We start from the raw sequence: 14,609 nt of genomic DNA, 5'->3' as shown, positions 1-14,609 counted from the left end.
AGGCACTTCACGGTCTTCACTGACCATAAGCCTCTGCTGGGACTGTTTACCACACGTAAGCAGACTCCCCAGATCATTTCCCCTAGAATGCTTAGGTGGTCTATTTTTTTGTCTGCATATGATTTTTCCTTACTCCACAAGCCTGGAAAAGAAATGGGCCATGCTGATGGCCTCAGTAGATTGCCTCTGCCAGTAGTAGAAGCTGACCCTGCGCCAGCTGTCAACATTCTATCAATCCAAGCCTTGCCCGAGCTCCCTCTTAGTGCCAGGGATGTTGCCGCTGAATCAGGTACAGATCACACACTTTCACGTGTCCGTTCCTGGGTTTTGTCTGGTTGGCCTGAGCACTGCCCTAGTCCTGAGTTTCAGAGTTTCTGGTCCAAAAGGAACGAGCTGTCCCTTTCTCAGGGTTGTCTGCTTTGGGAAACAGAGTTGTCATTCCCACCTCAATGAGGACTAGGGTCTTAGAATCCCTCCACGAGGGTCATCCTGGCATTGTTCGTATGAAGGCTCTTGCGCGCAGCCACTTGTGGTGGCCTGGTTTAGATAAAGATATTGAGGCTAAGGTGCATGCATGCCTCCTGTGCCAATGATCTCGCCCAGAGATGCCCCAAGCTCCCGTGCATAGATGGGAGGAAACACAGTCCCCATGGTCTAGGGTGCACATTGACTACGCTGGACCCTTTCAGGGCCAGTTCTTCTTGGTCCTTGTTGACAGCCATTCGAAATGGCTTGAGGTTGTACCTGTCTCATCCACCACCACTGCAAAGACTATTCAGGTACTGAGGGGGATTTTTGCTGCACACGGGCTGCCAGATGTCATTGTGTCCGACAACGGCCCTCAATTCACTTCCTCCGAATTCCAAGCTTTCTTACAGGCAAACATGATTCGTCATGCCACGTCTGCACCCTTCCACCCGTCCACCAACGGTATGGCTGAACGTATGGTGCGCATCACAAAGGACGCATTGAAAAGACTCACCTACGGGGACTGGCATCACAGGTTGGCTGACTTTCTCCTTTCTTATCGCACCACACTGTCCACTTCTACAGGGAGAAGCCCAGCTGAACTTCGTTGGGGGCGTCAACTTACTACTAAACTTGACCGGTTGCATCCGGACAGACTGCCTTCATCTACCTCACATCCTAGGGCACCTAGACAACTACTTGTGGGTGCCCGGTTTGGGCTCGCAATTACGGGCCTGGTCATACATGGGTCCCCGCTTCTATTTCCAGGGTCACAGGTCCTCTCTCCTACGAGGTAGCCCTGGACAACGGTCGTGTCCTGCGTCGGCACATCGACCAACTCCGCCCTCGGCGGGACTTTTCAGATGAGACTCCTGGGTCTTTTCCAGGGGGGGAGGGGGACCCTTTGGAGCAAAGGGAAGGGCACGAGCTGCTGCCCATCTCCACTGATGGAGCTACAAACGGCCCATCCCAGGGTTCCGCGAGAGCTCCGAACAAGAATTCTATGAGCCTACCTAATTACCAGGCATCCACGCCTACTCCAGCCAGGGAGTCACCCCGGGGGCATACTCACTTTCCACACACATCACACAGCACTCCAGTCACGGAGGATACCCGGGGGCATCCCAACAAATCATTCCCCGCAAGAGAGCTGGCACACAATCCCCAAGGTTGGCCTGACCTTACCCCAAATCCTACAGGGGGTCAAACATACAGGGAGGTGGTCGAGGAACCAAGTCCCGACTACAACACCTCTAGCCCAAATCAGGGAGTAACTGAGTTTTGGGAAAGTACAGAAACCCACACAAGCCCGGACACAGAACGGGGTTCAGGGAATGGACAGCCTCCTGACAGGTCTTGGACGGACCTAGGAGGTTCAACAGAGACGCCCAGCAGTGGCTATCACTTCAAGGGGCCCGAGGGTCTACAGCTAGGCAGGTCAACCAGGTCACAAAGTGACAGAAGCCCTGGCCTGACGAGCCCGGTGGGCGAGCAAGCAGGCCAGGCAGCGGGGCACAGTCCTTGGAAGGCACCAAGGCAAAATAAGGAGAACAGGCTCACATCTCCCTCCAGTCAGGGAACTCATGCTAGTAACCCAGAGCTGAGAAGGTCACAGAGAGCAAAGAAGTCTCCTAAATACTTAGAGGATTACATAACATTGCTGGCTAAACAAAAGCCAGGTAACGATAGGAGCACTGAGAAGCAGAACACTGCATAAAATAAATGATTATATGTTGGTAGTAGTTTTAGCCCGGGGGAAAGGGGTGTTATGTCCCGAGCCTTGCAAACGGCTCGGGCGTTTGCAGGCAGTCCCGGGCAGGTGCAAAGCTGCCCGGGACCAGACAGGCTGTCGCCAGCGCCGTGCGCATGCGCGGGTGCTGGCGCGGGAAAAGTATCGCATTTACCCGGGAAATGTCTATATAAGAAGTTGGGAGGTTTGGGGAGCTGCTGAAGCCATCTACTTGTAAGCTGAACGCAGAATAAAGAAAACTGAGAACTTCAACTGCTTCTCGTGTCTGCTTCCCGCCACGGACTCAACATGGGGGATGCTGCAACTATCATAAGTGTGAAAAATGGTCATAAGTCACTTTTTTCAGTGCTGTTGTAACTTTGAACAGTCACTAAGCAAGCTGTTGTAAGTTGAGAACTACCTGTATTTTTTCACTTTTTTCCCTTTTTTTGGTCATCAAGTTTTTGACACTTTGCTAGGCGACTGGTGGTACTCGAATATTTCCATATCCTAAAAGTGATACAATCTGTGAAAAGGTTGAAAAATCCTGCTCTGGAGGAGTGCCTCAGAAAGATCCACCTACTATTTGTTTTGCGTGAGCATAAATATTCCATTTACTTAAATGCAACAGACATTTCAAGCAGAAAGAAAAAAGTAATGATCACCTAGTTGGAAAATAACAATAGACTGAGGGAGTACAGGGTTTGGAAAAATCTGAGTAACTGCAAATGCATGGTAAAGCTTTCTTGATCTGTCAACCAGAAATAGAAAAGGAGAGTCAAGATTTGCAAGAAAATGAACTACTTAAGCAAGAAAATGCAGCAATTTGCAGACTCCAGCAACCAAAACCAAATGAAAGGCAAAAAGAATTGGCTAGAAAAGTCATCAAAAACTTATGAGAATTGATAGCAAGAATGAGACTACCTATCTTAAAGCAAACAAAGAGGAGATTCTTATTTGGGATATTTCAGAACATAAACCTGAAAACCATTTCAGCATTAATACTTGTGAAACAAATCAGCTGCTAATGTATTGTGCTGCTTGCATTGTTACCAAATGATATGTGAAAGTAAGGAACAAAAATAAATGAAAAAAAAAAAACCCTGATTGGAAAGTTCACTTAGAATTGAAACTGAAAAAAGTACAGGAAGATCTGAGCAGTTTGCAGAATCTAAAACTATGAAAACAGGAAAAAACAAACAGTTGAAACTGATTCTAAAAATTACCTTGATTTTTGGCAAGTGAAAGGTGATTCTGGTTTTTAAAGATCTGTTTTGCTCATCGGCAATCAAAATAAAATGAATGATTGACCTAAAAAAGCAGGGCAACATCAGAATCAAAACCACAGTTCATAATCAAGGACTAATACAGAGAATTATATCAGAATTATTATCAGAAAAAAACCACACCAAGTAATATAATTGTCATAAAAGCCAATTCAAACAACATTTAACATTTAGAGCTAATCAAGATAAATTCTATAGGAATATTGACTCCAAGTACCATCAGAGTGAAATAATGTTTGTAAATCTAAGCAAAATTAAAATAAATATAAATAAATATATTTAGATATAAATATTGTTGATATAAATATAAATATTTAAAACAATGTTGCAATGTTTTTGGGACAACCATGGGATCATCCCATTTAAAACAACAAAAGGATAGAATAGAGTTACATTACTGAAAATGAATTAAAGAGAAAAGAGTAAACTTTTAAAGAGAAAAATGGTTCAGAAATTGTAAAAAAATAAAAAATTGGAGTGTACCTAGGATTGATGAATTGCATGCAAGCTACAGAGGAAAAAATGATTTAATGATTACTATTAGACAGTGGTTGTCCCCAATCTTTTGGCACCAGAGGTTGATTTCATGGAAGATATTTTTTCCATGGACTGGTTGGGGAGAATGGTTCAGAAAAAACTATTTGCACAAATGGTATTTAGACATGACTATAAAAAGCAACAACTAAAAATAAAATTAGAAAAATTGAAAATTAAAGCACTCAATAAACATTTTTTGAAAAATACTAATGGATAATTGGACAGTACTAGAATATGGTAATGGATTAGGAATGGTACATTAAAAAAGAAAAGAGGGTAAAGAGATAAAAGCATTTTGGATTAAGATATGGTGGAATATCCAGAGAATTTTTAAAAGGAGGGTAAAATTTACTCCGCAGTTATTTTTGTTGGGTATAACTATTGATTGTGATACAAAGGAGGCTATATTGATGTTAAATTTGATCACAGCCGCAAGGCTGTTAGTAGGACAATATTGGAAGAAGGAATCCTTGCCTACACTGCAGGAATGGTTTTCCAAAGTGTCTTATCTGGCGGAAATGGCAAAGATTTCGGTTTTTTTAAAGGGTCAAACGCAAGAGAAATTTCTTGCTGTTTGGGATAAATGGATAGAATTTATACAATTTAAATTGGATATTAAAAAATATCATGTTGCCTTTTTATAATTTATATATATATATATATATTTCCTAGTTTTAAACTTTCATTTTCTTTTTACATATATATTTTCTAATTCCTTTTTAATTAAGCCTATATTCTGCTCTGGGAAGCTCGGGGGGGGAAGGGGGGGTGTTCTGGGGTGTGTGTGGAAGGGGATGTTATATTTAGTTTTTTGTGTATTTTGTATTTTTTGTTTTTGAATTGTTGTATTTTTTTCTGTTTTTCTGTTTTTTTTGTCTTTTTTGTAAAAATTTATAAAAATGTTCAATAAAAAAAAAAAAAAGAAAAGAGGAATAATTTTTTTTTTTGTTGCCCAGGCACAGATCCTATATATAAACATCATTAAGCCCAAATAGGAAATACTAGTTTAGAAAATAGATGCTGAGATAAGAATGAAACAAATAAAACTGAATATAGTGAAATAATACAGATTGATTATCATAAAAAGCATGATTGAGTTTGCAAAATATTACCTCAGCATTTATTAAAAACTATGGCTTCACTATTAATGAGAATTACTTGTGATGTGAATTCACTATAATGTAGTTAAAAATGACAGAGAAAAATGTATATTTTGTTATCTTTAGATTGATTACCTGAAAGATATTAAACCGATATCATTGTCATTGAAAATAACTATAATTTGTTTATCAGTGAAGCTATTCCAAGAGACTAAGGCTGAAAAGAAGGAATGAGAAACTATTACAAAATACTGGTGTTTGGAACTAGAGATTGCAAATATTTGGAAGAAATCTACAGTAGTACCAGTTGTATTTTGGTCAGTTCATAAGCCCCTTGATAGCGTTCAAATCATTAAGAAGAAAGCCAACCAATATTGGCTGCGACACATGATGAGTAGATTTGAAATAATTCTACAGTCTTGTTTTTATTCCAGAATATTATGGAATATGATCCAATATTATCTATTACTCCTTTTTATTTGTTTATAATATAAAAATACAAAAAATACAAAAACAAATAATAGGAAAGATAGGGGGAGGGAAAGGGAAGGGAAGAGTGCAGAAAAGAAGGGAAAAAGAAAAAAAGGCGTTGACTTCCGACTCCCTTTAGTGCAGTAAAATAAGATAGTAACATCAAACCTCAACTTTTTATTTCACATAGTAATATAAACTAGCCATTTCTATATCAACAAATCTATCTAATCAATAAAAACCAAAATCAAAGTTTTGTGTTTTTCCACCTCAAGCACAAAGTCCAGAAGCGGCTTCCAAGTAGAAACAAAAGTCCTTACATTTTTTTCTTTTATCAAAACAGTCAATTTAGTCATCTCCATCAGCTTTTGCAGCCATTCATTCAATATGGGGATGAAACTTCCATTTTTATACTTAAAGTAGTCTTGCTGCCATCAACATATATAACATCAAAGTTCCAATTTTTTTTCCAAGTCTTCTTCCATTAAACCCAAAAGAAAAGTTTCTGGTTTTATCTTTATATTCACTTTAAGAATGTTCTATTTTTTATGAAGAAATTTTATTGGTTTTTTTCATTTTTACATAAAAGTGCTTGAGAAACAACGTGGTGATTGGGCTATCAATTATCCAAGAACAAAATCATACATATATCATACAGATTAATTCCTTAAAAGTTCCCTTTCTATTTCCCACATATTATTTTACCAATTAAAATTATTACATTTATAAAAAAAGCTCAATCAATCCAATCGGTCATCAATCACATTTCAATTATAAGAATCCAAGTCCTGTTTTTAAGCTTTACTATTTTGAAAATTACCATATTCCAATTAAACTTATATAGACATATTAACACTTTGGGCATCTCTCATTTCTCTTTTCCCTATCATGATGATTCTAACTAAGATAAATATAAATATATTATCCCTAAAAGCAACATCCTTACATTTTTTTAGATATAGCCTATTGCTTAAACTAATGCATCATTTATTAATACTATTACTTCTCTTATCACAAATTTACCTCGTCTTCTCCCTCTATTACAAATAGTTATCTTGGTTAAAATAAAGATATGTCCAAAAAACTACATTTATGTCTATTTTAAATATATATTCTATCAATCAATTAAGTAAAATTTACCCCTCCAACTACTTACCATCTCTAATACCAAATATTGTTACAAAAAATAACCTTTTACAAAATCACCTATTTCATTTGTTATTAAAACAATCCAAGTGTCAACAACCTTTTTAACCCATTCAGTGGAATTTTAAGCCACATTTTTAAACCTAACTCTAGCTTTTTTTCTATGCCAAACCGGTTTCCATAATAAAGCCTCTGCATCATCAAACCTCAACATTTGGGTAAAGCTATTTCTCAATATATCAAAATAGTCAAAATTCTCTTCTCTTTCTTCCAATATCGTCTGAATAGTATAGTCAGTTTTATTCCTTATTGTAGTTGCTAGTTGATTGTCCACATTATCACAATTTTCAATAACTTGTACCTGAATGTCAAGCTCTGTTATTTTTGGGAGATCAAATAGCTGAGTTAATGTTATTCTTTGATCATCAATGTTCTCCATAGGTCGTAAGTAAGATTGTGTAGAATTAATTTGCTTAGTAGTTTCTACTGTAAGTTCATAATTAAATTGTAAGTGCAGTTCCTCTGTCTCGTTCAATTGTATATCTTGTTGAGTAGGAACCTCTCTAGGGTTACTGTGTTCTTCCTCCATTATTCTTTGGGCTATAGTTTGAACCGATGGTTGAAAGTCAATTTGTGGTTCTCTAGTATCATCTTTGATTTTTCTCCAAGATTTGATATAAGCTTTCATATAGTTTGTAGTTTCCAAAATCTTTTCCAATATAAGTTCATAGTCGAGCTGTAGATAAGCTTCCTCCATTTCAATGGTGAAATAGTCTTTGATTAAGAATAGTCTTTGATCTTTTAGTGGAGGTTATATTTCAAAAAGGTCAACAAATATCCACCTCCAAAATTCTAATAAGCAAATTCACCACAGCTGTTGCAAATCTTTTATCTTTTCCCTTTTGTTGTCATTTGAAGGTCAAATTCATTTTCAAATAGCAAAAGAAAATACAGTTGTAATGGCACTTTTTGCCACAAGATGTCCTCAGTGGACTGTAAACTCTTCCAAATAGGTAAAAATTTATCTCTTTCTGGAAACAGAAAAAGCAAAAGCGGGTGTCTCCAGTATAATAGATAAAGTAAAAAATATAGCGTTTCTTTTTTATTTTTTTCAGGGCCCCTAGGTATTCAAAGAGAAAAATCGAGTAGTCAATAAAACTTTTAACTATTTTAGTTGTTTTAAAACTTTCTTTCCCAAGTAGACAGACACTGCTCTCTTAAGACAGGGAAGTGATCAAAAACTTTTTACAGGCAAATAGTCAGGATAGAGAAAGGGAGGAAAGGTCTCACCCGGATTCACCATGGTGGTTCTTTATGCTGATTTTCTGACTTCAGCTGTCACAGCTAAGTGATCGGCCATTTTACTTGCCTATCTTCTTCTCCGTCGGCTCTACGGAGTTAGCTCGGACTGCAGGAGGAGCCGCTGCTCCACCTCAGCCAAGCAAAAGCCTCCTTGATGGTAGTCGGCCCTCCAGGGCGATTTAAGACTCACATAAGGGTCTACCGGTGGAGGGAAAACAGCCGACAAAGAGAGAGGTCTCTTCGTACGACTGAACATGCCTCGATCCGAAAGCGGAAGTCATTTTAAGAATGTTCTATATTAAAATATGAGTCCTACTCCAATATTTTTTTCCTTTATCACATGTCCACCACAAATGATAAAAAGTCTCTTCTTTACATTTGCATTTCCAACATTCATTTAAAGTACTTTTATACATTCTTGATAACTTATCTGGTGTTAAATATCAACAATACATCATTTTATAAAAAAATTCTTTCAAAATATAATTTAATGTAAATTTTAAACCTTTCGCCAACATATTTTACCAATGTTCAAGCTTTACTGTCAACCTATGAACACCCCTTGCATTAGAACTGCCATGTGCTTCTAGCTTGCCTACAGTTACATTGTTCAAGCTTTACATTATATTCAAAGTTTTTTTCACACTGAATCATACAATGTTTTACATCTTCACTTTCCAAATTCAAATTCAATAATGTTTTATAAACCTTAGTAATAATATGTTCATCACTACCACACAGTAGGATTTTCAATTCATTTTTGACAAAGTCAAACTATAACTCTTTTTGTCTAATTTAAATCTTTCTTTCAATTGTAAATATGTAAACTAATGGCAGATCTGTCCTTCTGATTCTAGCTCTTTTCCTTAGATTTGAGTATAGGATAGTAGTAATAAAGTTGGAAGGGACCTTGGAGGTCATCGAGTCCAAACCCTTGCTCAGGCAGGAAACCCTACACCATTTTGGACAAATGGCTGTCCAGTCTCTTCTTAAAAATTTCCAGTGTTGGAGCATTCACTGCTTCTGGAGGCAGGTTGTTCCACTGGTTAATTGTTCTAACCGTCAGGAAGTTTCTCCTTAGTTCTAGGTTGCTTCTCTCCTTGATTAGTTTCCATCCATTGCTTCTTGTCCTGCCTTCAGGCACTTTGGAGAACAGCTTGACTCCCTCTTCTTTGTGGCAGCCCCTGAGATATTGGAACACTGCTATCGTCCCCCCTCGTCCTTCTCTTTATTAAACTAAACATACCCAATTCCAGCAACTGTTCCTTAAATGTTTTAGCCTCCAGTCCCCTAATCATCTTTGTTGCTCTTCTCTGTACTCTTTCTAGAGTCTCAATATCTTTTTTACATTGTGGTGACCAAAACTGGATGCAGTATTCCAAGTGTGGCCTTACCAAGGCATTGTAAAGTGGTATTAATACTTCATGTGATCTTGATTCTATCCCTCTGTTAATGCCAAGATTAAATGATATTGTTTTACCGTAAGTCCACCAGTCCAGCTTCACCACCATTTTTTTCTAAAAAAAGCTTCTTGAGGGGACACCCAAAGAGGCATTTTCATAGAAAATAATTTTTATATTTATTCCAGACTCTTAGAATGGCACGTCAAACAAAGTGGTTGTTAAAATCAACATTTACTTTAACCTTATAATAACATAAATAACTGCCATCCAAATCTTAATCAAGTAGCCCTTATTCTGGAGGTTCATCCACTCCTTTAGCTAAACCAAACAACAAGCATCAAAATACAATTTCAAACCTGGTAAAGTCAAACCCCCCTTTACTTAGCATCTTGCAATAGTTTATATTTAATTCTTGGTTTTTCCCCCTTACTATATAAATTTAGAAATATCCCTCTGCCATTGTTTAAATGGAGTATCAATTGCAAGTATTGGTAATGTCTGAAACAAAACAAAAAAAACATCTTTTGTAAGACAGAAATTCTACCCAGTAGTGATAAATGCAGTTTATTTCATCTTAATAAATCCTTTTTAATATCATTCCAAAGAGGCACATAGTTATTTTGAAACAGTTTTGTGTTTGTATTTGTCATTATGACCTCCAGATATTTTACCTTTTTCTCAACCCTAAAACCAGACTTTTTAGTCAATATATCACAGTCCTATGGGACCATATTCTTAGTAAGCATTATTGTTTTCTGTTTGTTTATTTTAAAACCTGCTAAAATCCCAAAGGAATATGATCCAATCTCTCTATGATCTAGGGCATATTTAGAGATTGTATCAAGTACTGTCTGGTATTATTTTCGTATAGTGTAGGAAAATAATAGTACTGGTAATTACACATATTTCAATTTTTTTATATAATTCTATGATTTGATATACAGATTCAGATTCTTCCAGAAGGAGGTGAGACACCCATCTTCAAACAGTTCTTTAAAGACTGGAAAGACAAAGATCAAAGCAATGGATTTGGAAAAGTGCATGTCATGGAGAGAGTGGCAAGAATTGAACCAATTGAATTTGATGCTAGCAAGTTACATGAATCTCCCCAAATGGCAGCCCAGCACAACATGATAGATGATGGCTCTGGGAAAGTGGAGGTATTTATGCATATTGACCTTATGTTGCTGTCAAATTGTAATACTTATTGTTTCAGTTGTTTTGCTTTATGATGGTATTTTTATAATATTTTTATCCCAGACACTCTCACAATTCACATTTTAATGGAAGTATTTTGGCTCGTAAATATAAAACTTTACTGCGAGATACACGGACACATTTTAGCACAATGCTTTAACTATTTAACAAGTGCAAGTGGGGCAAACTTTATTTTGGATCCTTGAGTCACGGGAAGGGCAATTGATTGTTCTTTCACTTCTGCCTCCCCACCCAGACTTCAGAAAAGCTTTCTTGGTACCGTATTAAGGGGAAATCCTCCCCCCAACTGTTAGAGAAAAACACCAGGGGAGGGGTAAAGAAGAGAGAGAAAAACATCTCCCCCCTGGCCATCCCTGCATGCATCATTCCCAGTGATGATCACTTCCCATGTCTATAATTAATTAAAGAACGGAAGTGAGACATGCTTATATTCTGAGGATTAAAGTTAATAAGATTAAGAATTTGCAAGATATGCAGAAAGACAAATTTAATTGTACTATTCTTTTTACAGCAAAGAATATTCCTTGCATTAACTCAGTGATTCTCAACCTTTCTAATGCCGTGACCCCATAATACAGTTCCCCATGTTGTGGTGACCCCCAACCACTTATACATCACCGGGTGCCAGGGGCGTGGCCAAAGAAAAGGGGGAAAAAATGGCGGACAGCCTTGTTTGGCGACCCCCTTGAAATGGTCATTCGACCCCAAATGGGGTCCCGACCCACAGGTTGAGAACCACTGCATTAACTAGGTTCAATCTATTTTCTTTACCTATCACACTTCCGATCAATGAACCAGATACGACCTTCAGAAATGCATCCGAGACACAAATTATCTTGCACTCTTGTTCTAATAGCATTCATTCAATTTTATGCTTCTTAAAATTTCCATTGAATTCCCAAGATATCTAGAACCCGAATTCAATGAATTGGAAAAAGGATTTTGTCATTTGCAGAATCTCTTGCAGGTTTTTTTTTTTTTTAAAAAAAACCTGGTAATTTCTCCCCTTCTAACATATTACATAGGAAGATAAGAATTATTATACTGTGTGATTTCTTAACAAAACATAACATGAATGATTTCCTCATTAGTGTTCCTATAGACTGGTCAAGCCACAAATAAAAGACCATTTAAGGGGTTGTAATGTAGGATACTATTTTTTTTTTATTTTCCTCACAGATGTCTGAGGTACCAAATCTGAATTAAGTAAATGTGAATGAGTTATTATTTTGACATCTAAGTATCAAATTATAAGTGTGCCTTAATGTATCTAAATACAAAAAAAAATCTTAAGCTTATACCTTAATATACTTATTTCTGCTGTGAAAGATTTCAGACAGATTATCACTCAGGAAATAATAGTGTATCAAAAATTCTGTTTGAGGATCTACAAAAGCTGTGTACAGTAGTTTCCCATTGATACCTTATTTTTCTTAGATTTGGCGAGTTGAAAGTAATGGCAGAATCCCTATAGAACCGGGTAGCTATGGGCAGTTTTATGGTGGTGACTGCTACATCGTATTGTATACCTACCCTAAGGGCAAGATTATCTACACATGGTATGTTTAGTTAATGTGCTATTACTGTGTTAATATGATTTGAATAGTCTGTCCAAAAACTTTGGGTTTCTGCAGGCATAGAGAGTCATACTAAGCATAGTTCTGTACTTCAGCTTATCTTAGGACAAGGATGGACCTCCTATTATTTTGGGATGGCTGGAATGGATGACATCATTCTCTGTCAGCTCTCAGCTTTCTCAGAAAAGGACCTTCACCTGAGTTTTCTGAGCGGCATCAAAAATGGTTGCCGATACCTCATTCCATTTTTTTAAACAAATGTCTTCATTCTAATTGGTTGATATGAAGCTGTATCTCTACTCTGCCTTTAACAGCCATTTTTGTATTGGGCTGCTGAATGCCTACCAAAAAGGAAATATTGACCTTTTTGTTTTGGGGGACTGCTGTCTATTCCTTTGGTTTTGTTTTAACTGAGTGAAATTGACAAGAGTTTACTCCAGTTCATATTCTGACTGAAAGAATGCAAAACTGTTTTTATGCCCACCAGTGCTGAAAAATCATGCTCACAAAAGAGAAAGCAGCTGACCCTTGCTTTTCTGATATGAATGAAAGGGGAAAAGAACAGTGAAATGTTAAGGTGATCAACTTTTTTACAATGAAAAGGAGGACACAAATAAATTGAAGAAAAATATATCATAAAAGCTGGCCTGGCCCATGGAAGGTCAACTGCCCACCGCGCCCCCGTCCACAGTTGCCCCACCAGCACTGCTGCCCATGTAGAGCGGGCCCCACGGCTCCCAAAGCACCAGCCGCGCTGGCTCTGGGGGACAGCCTGCTGTCGACACACCCCTCCTGCAGCCGTCCTGCCAGCACCACCACCCACCCTCCGCAGCCCCGTATAGAGAGGGTCCCGCGGCTCCCACAGCATGGGGGGCAGCTCGTCACTGCCGCCCCTCACATCCCCGCCCACAGCAGCCCCGCCGCCCCTGCCTCTTGTGCCTGCAGCCATTATTACCCTAGCAAAGCCGAAGATCAAGAGAAACTTACCGCTCCAGTCTCCTCCAGGTATCTTCGGAACTAACTAGGAGATGGCGTAGTTGGGTAGCAGGGAGGGATGCAAAGTTCCTGACAATTCACCTTCACTGCAGACAACTTGCATGTGCAAAGTTTGTTGGCCGGGTGTTTTGGTGCGCTCAGCAGCAATTCCTATTGGCTTTCGAAAGCCAATAGGGGGAGTAGCACAGCTCATGCCAAAGTTGGAAAAAAACCATCAAAAAAAGGTGCCGGAATGCCGTTCTGAGCGTTCTATGAGAAAAAAAAAGCCTGCAGATTAGTCTTCAAATATCAAAAAGGAGGACATGTAGGAGGACACTTTTCGAGCGAGGACAGAACTTACAAAAGGAGGACTGTCCTCCCTAAAGGAGGACGGTTGGTCACCTTAGAAATGTAACAATTGTGGCTGAATTATTCATGGCCTAGATCAGGGGTAGGCAACTGTGGCTCTTTTATGACTTGTGGACTTCAACTCCCAGAATTCCTGAGTCAGCATGGCTTATTCAGGAATTCTAGGTATTGAAGGCCACAAGTCATAAAAGAGCCAAGGTTGCCTACCCCTGGCCTAGATAGAAGGACCTGGTTATCCCTGAAATCTGGAAAAATATTTCTTAAATTGGATTAATTTCCACCTGGTTTATGCAAGAGAGGCAAGCAGCTGAAAACCACAGTGAGAGAAAACTTGTTAGTTTTGTTCTCAGAATAACTCCACTTACAGTAAAGATTAACATTGTTTTAGATGGGCGATACACTGCCTCAGTCCTTTGACTTTTGGTATCCTCACTCAAACTGTGAAGTGTAATACATTTGTAATGCAATGAGATCTAAAAAGAAATTATCATAGTATAGCAAGCTGCATACTTTTATGACAATTCAGGATTTCCCAGTGTCACTTCTATTACTACAGGGAACATAATCCCTTTGTTACTATAGACATATTACATTGATAATAATCCTTAAATTGTTGATGATCTATAAGATTATTTATATGTTTTGTATTTCTTTGATTTCATTTTTTTCCCCAAATGTATTCTAGCCCCACTACTTTATGCTTGTTGACTCAAAACAGAGTTATGCTATATATATAACCTTGGGGGAGGTTGGTTTGAAATGAGACAATCTTTAATTGTATTTCTTCTGTCCACAGGCAAGGAGCTCATGCAACTAAAGATGAGCTTACTCATTCAGCATTCTTAACTGTCCAACTTGATCGATCTCTTGATGGACACGCTATCCAGGTTGGAACTCTATTGGGAAATATGAAAATCTTAATGGTGCAAACTTGGGAAACATGAGAAAAATAACAAGTAAAGCAGCAGCATTTGGTATGTAATTTAAACTACTTTTAAATTACATACCAAATATGTTCATATTTTTCT

General features: G+C 38.1%; 2 protein-coding genes across 7 annotated transcripts in view; one reads left to right on the top strand and one right to left on the bottom strand.

The window, feature by feature from the left end:
- The window catches only part of LOC120308158, a 31,141-nt gene extending 17,856 nt beyond the window's left edge, over positions 1-13,285 (bottom strand). For 2 of the 6 annotated variants that reach the window (XR_005556768.1, XR_005556764.1), the window contains exons 1-2: positions 13,225-13,274; positions 3,424-3,508 (exon numbers count right to left, since the gene is read on the bottom strand). Coding sequence is in view for 1 of the 6 variants with exons in the window: in XM_039343797.1 (XP_039199731.1) it covers positions 6,862-7,494 (633 nt within the window). In the remaining 5 variants the exon portion in view is untranslated. Of the gene's footprint in view, positions 1-3,423; positions 3,509-6,307; positions 7,858-13,224 lie in introns of those variants that run through there. The other 4 variants (XR_005556767.1, XR_005556766.1, XM_039343797.1 and 1 more) reach the window with 3 other exon arrangements.
- The window catches only part of SCIN (scinderin), a 56,581-nt gene that overhangs the window by 28,261 nt on the left and 13,711 nt on the right, over positions 1-14,609 (top strand). The window contains exons 8-10 of the mRNA XM_039343794.1: positions 10,387-10,602; positions 12,098-12,219; positions 14,378-14,468. Coding sequence (XP_039199728.1) covers positions 10,387-10,602; positions 12,098-12,219; positions 14,378-14,468 — 429 coding nt within the window. The remainder of the gene's footprint in view (positions 1-10,386; positions 10,603-12,097; positions 12,220-14,377; positions 14,469-14,609) is intronic.

This window comes from Crotalus tigris, unplaced genomic scaffold, assembly GCF_016545835.1.
Source record: "Crotalus tigris isolate CLP2741 ecotype Arizona unplaced genomic scaffold, ASM1654583v1 scf7180000017873.753527, whole genome shotgun sequence".
Taxonomy (NCBI): Eukaryota; Metazoa; Chordata; class Lepidosauria; order Squamata; family Viperidae; genus Crotalus; species Crotalus tigris.
The sequence above is the reverse complement of the archived record's forward strand: the minus strand, read 5'-3'. Positions and strand labels throughout refer to the sequence as shown.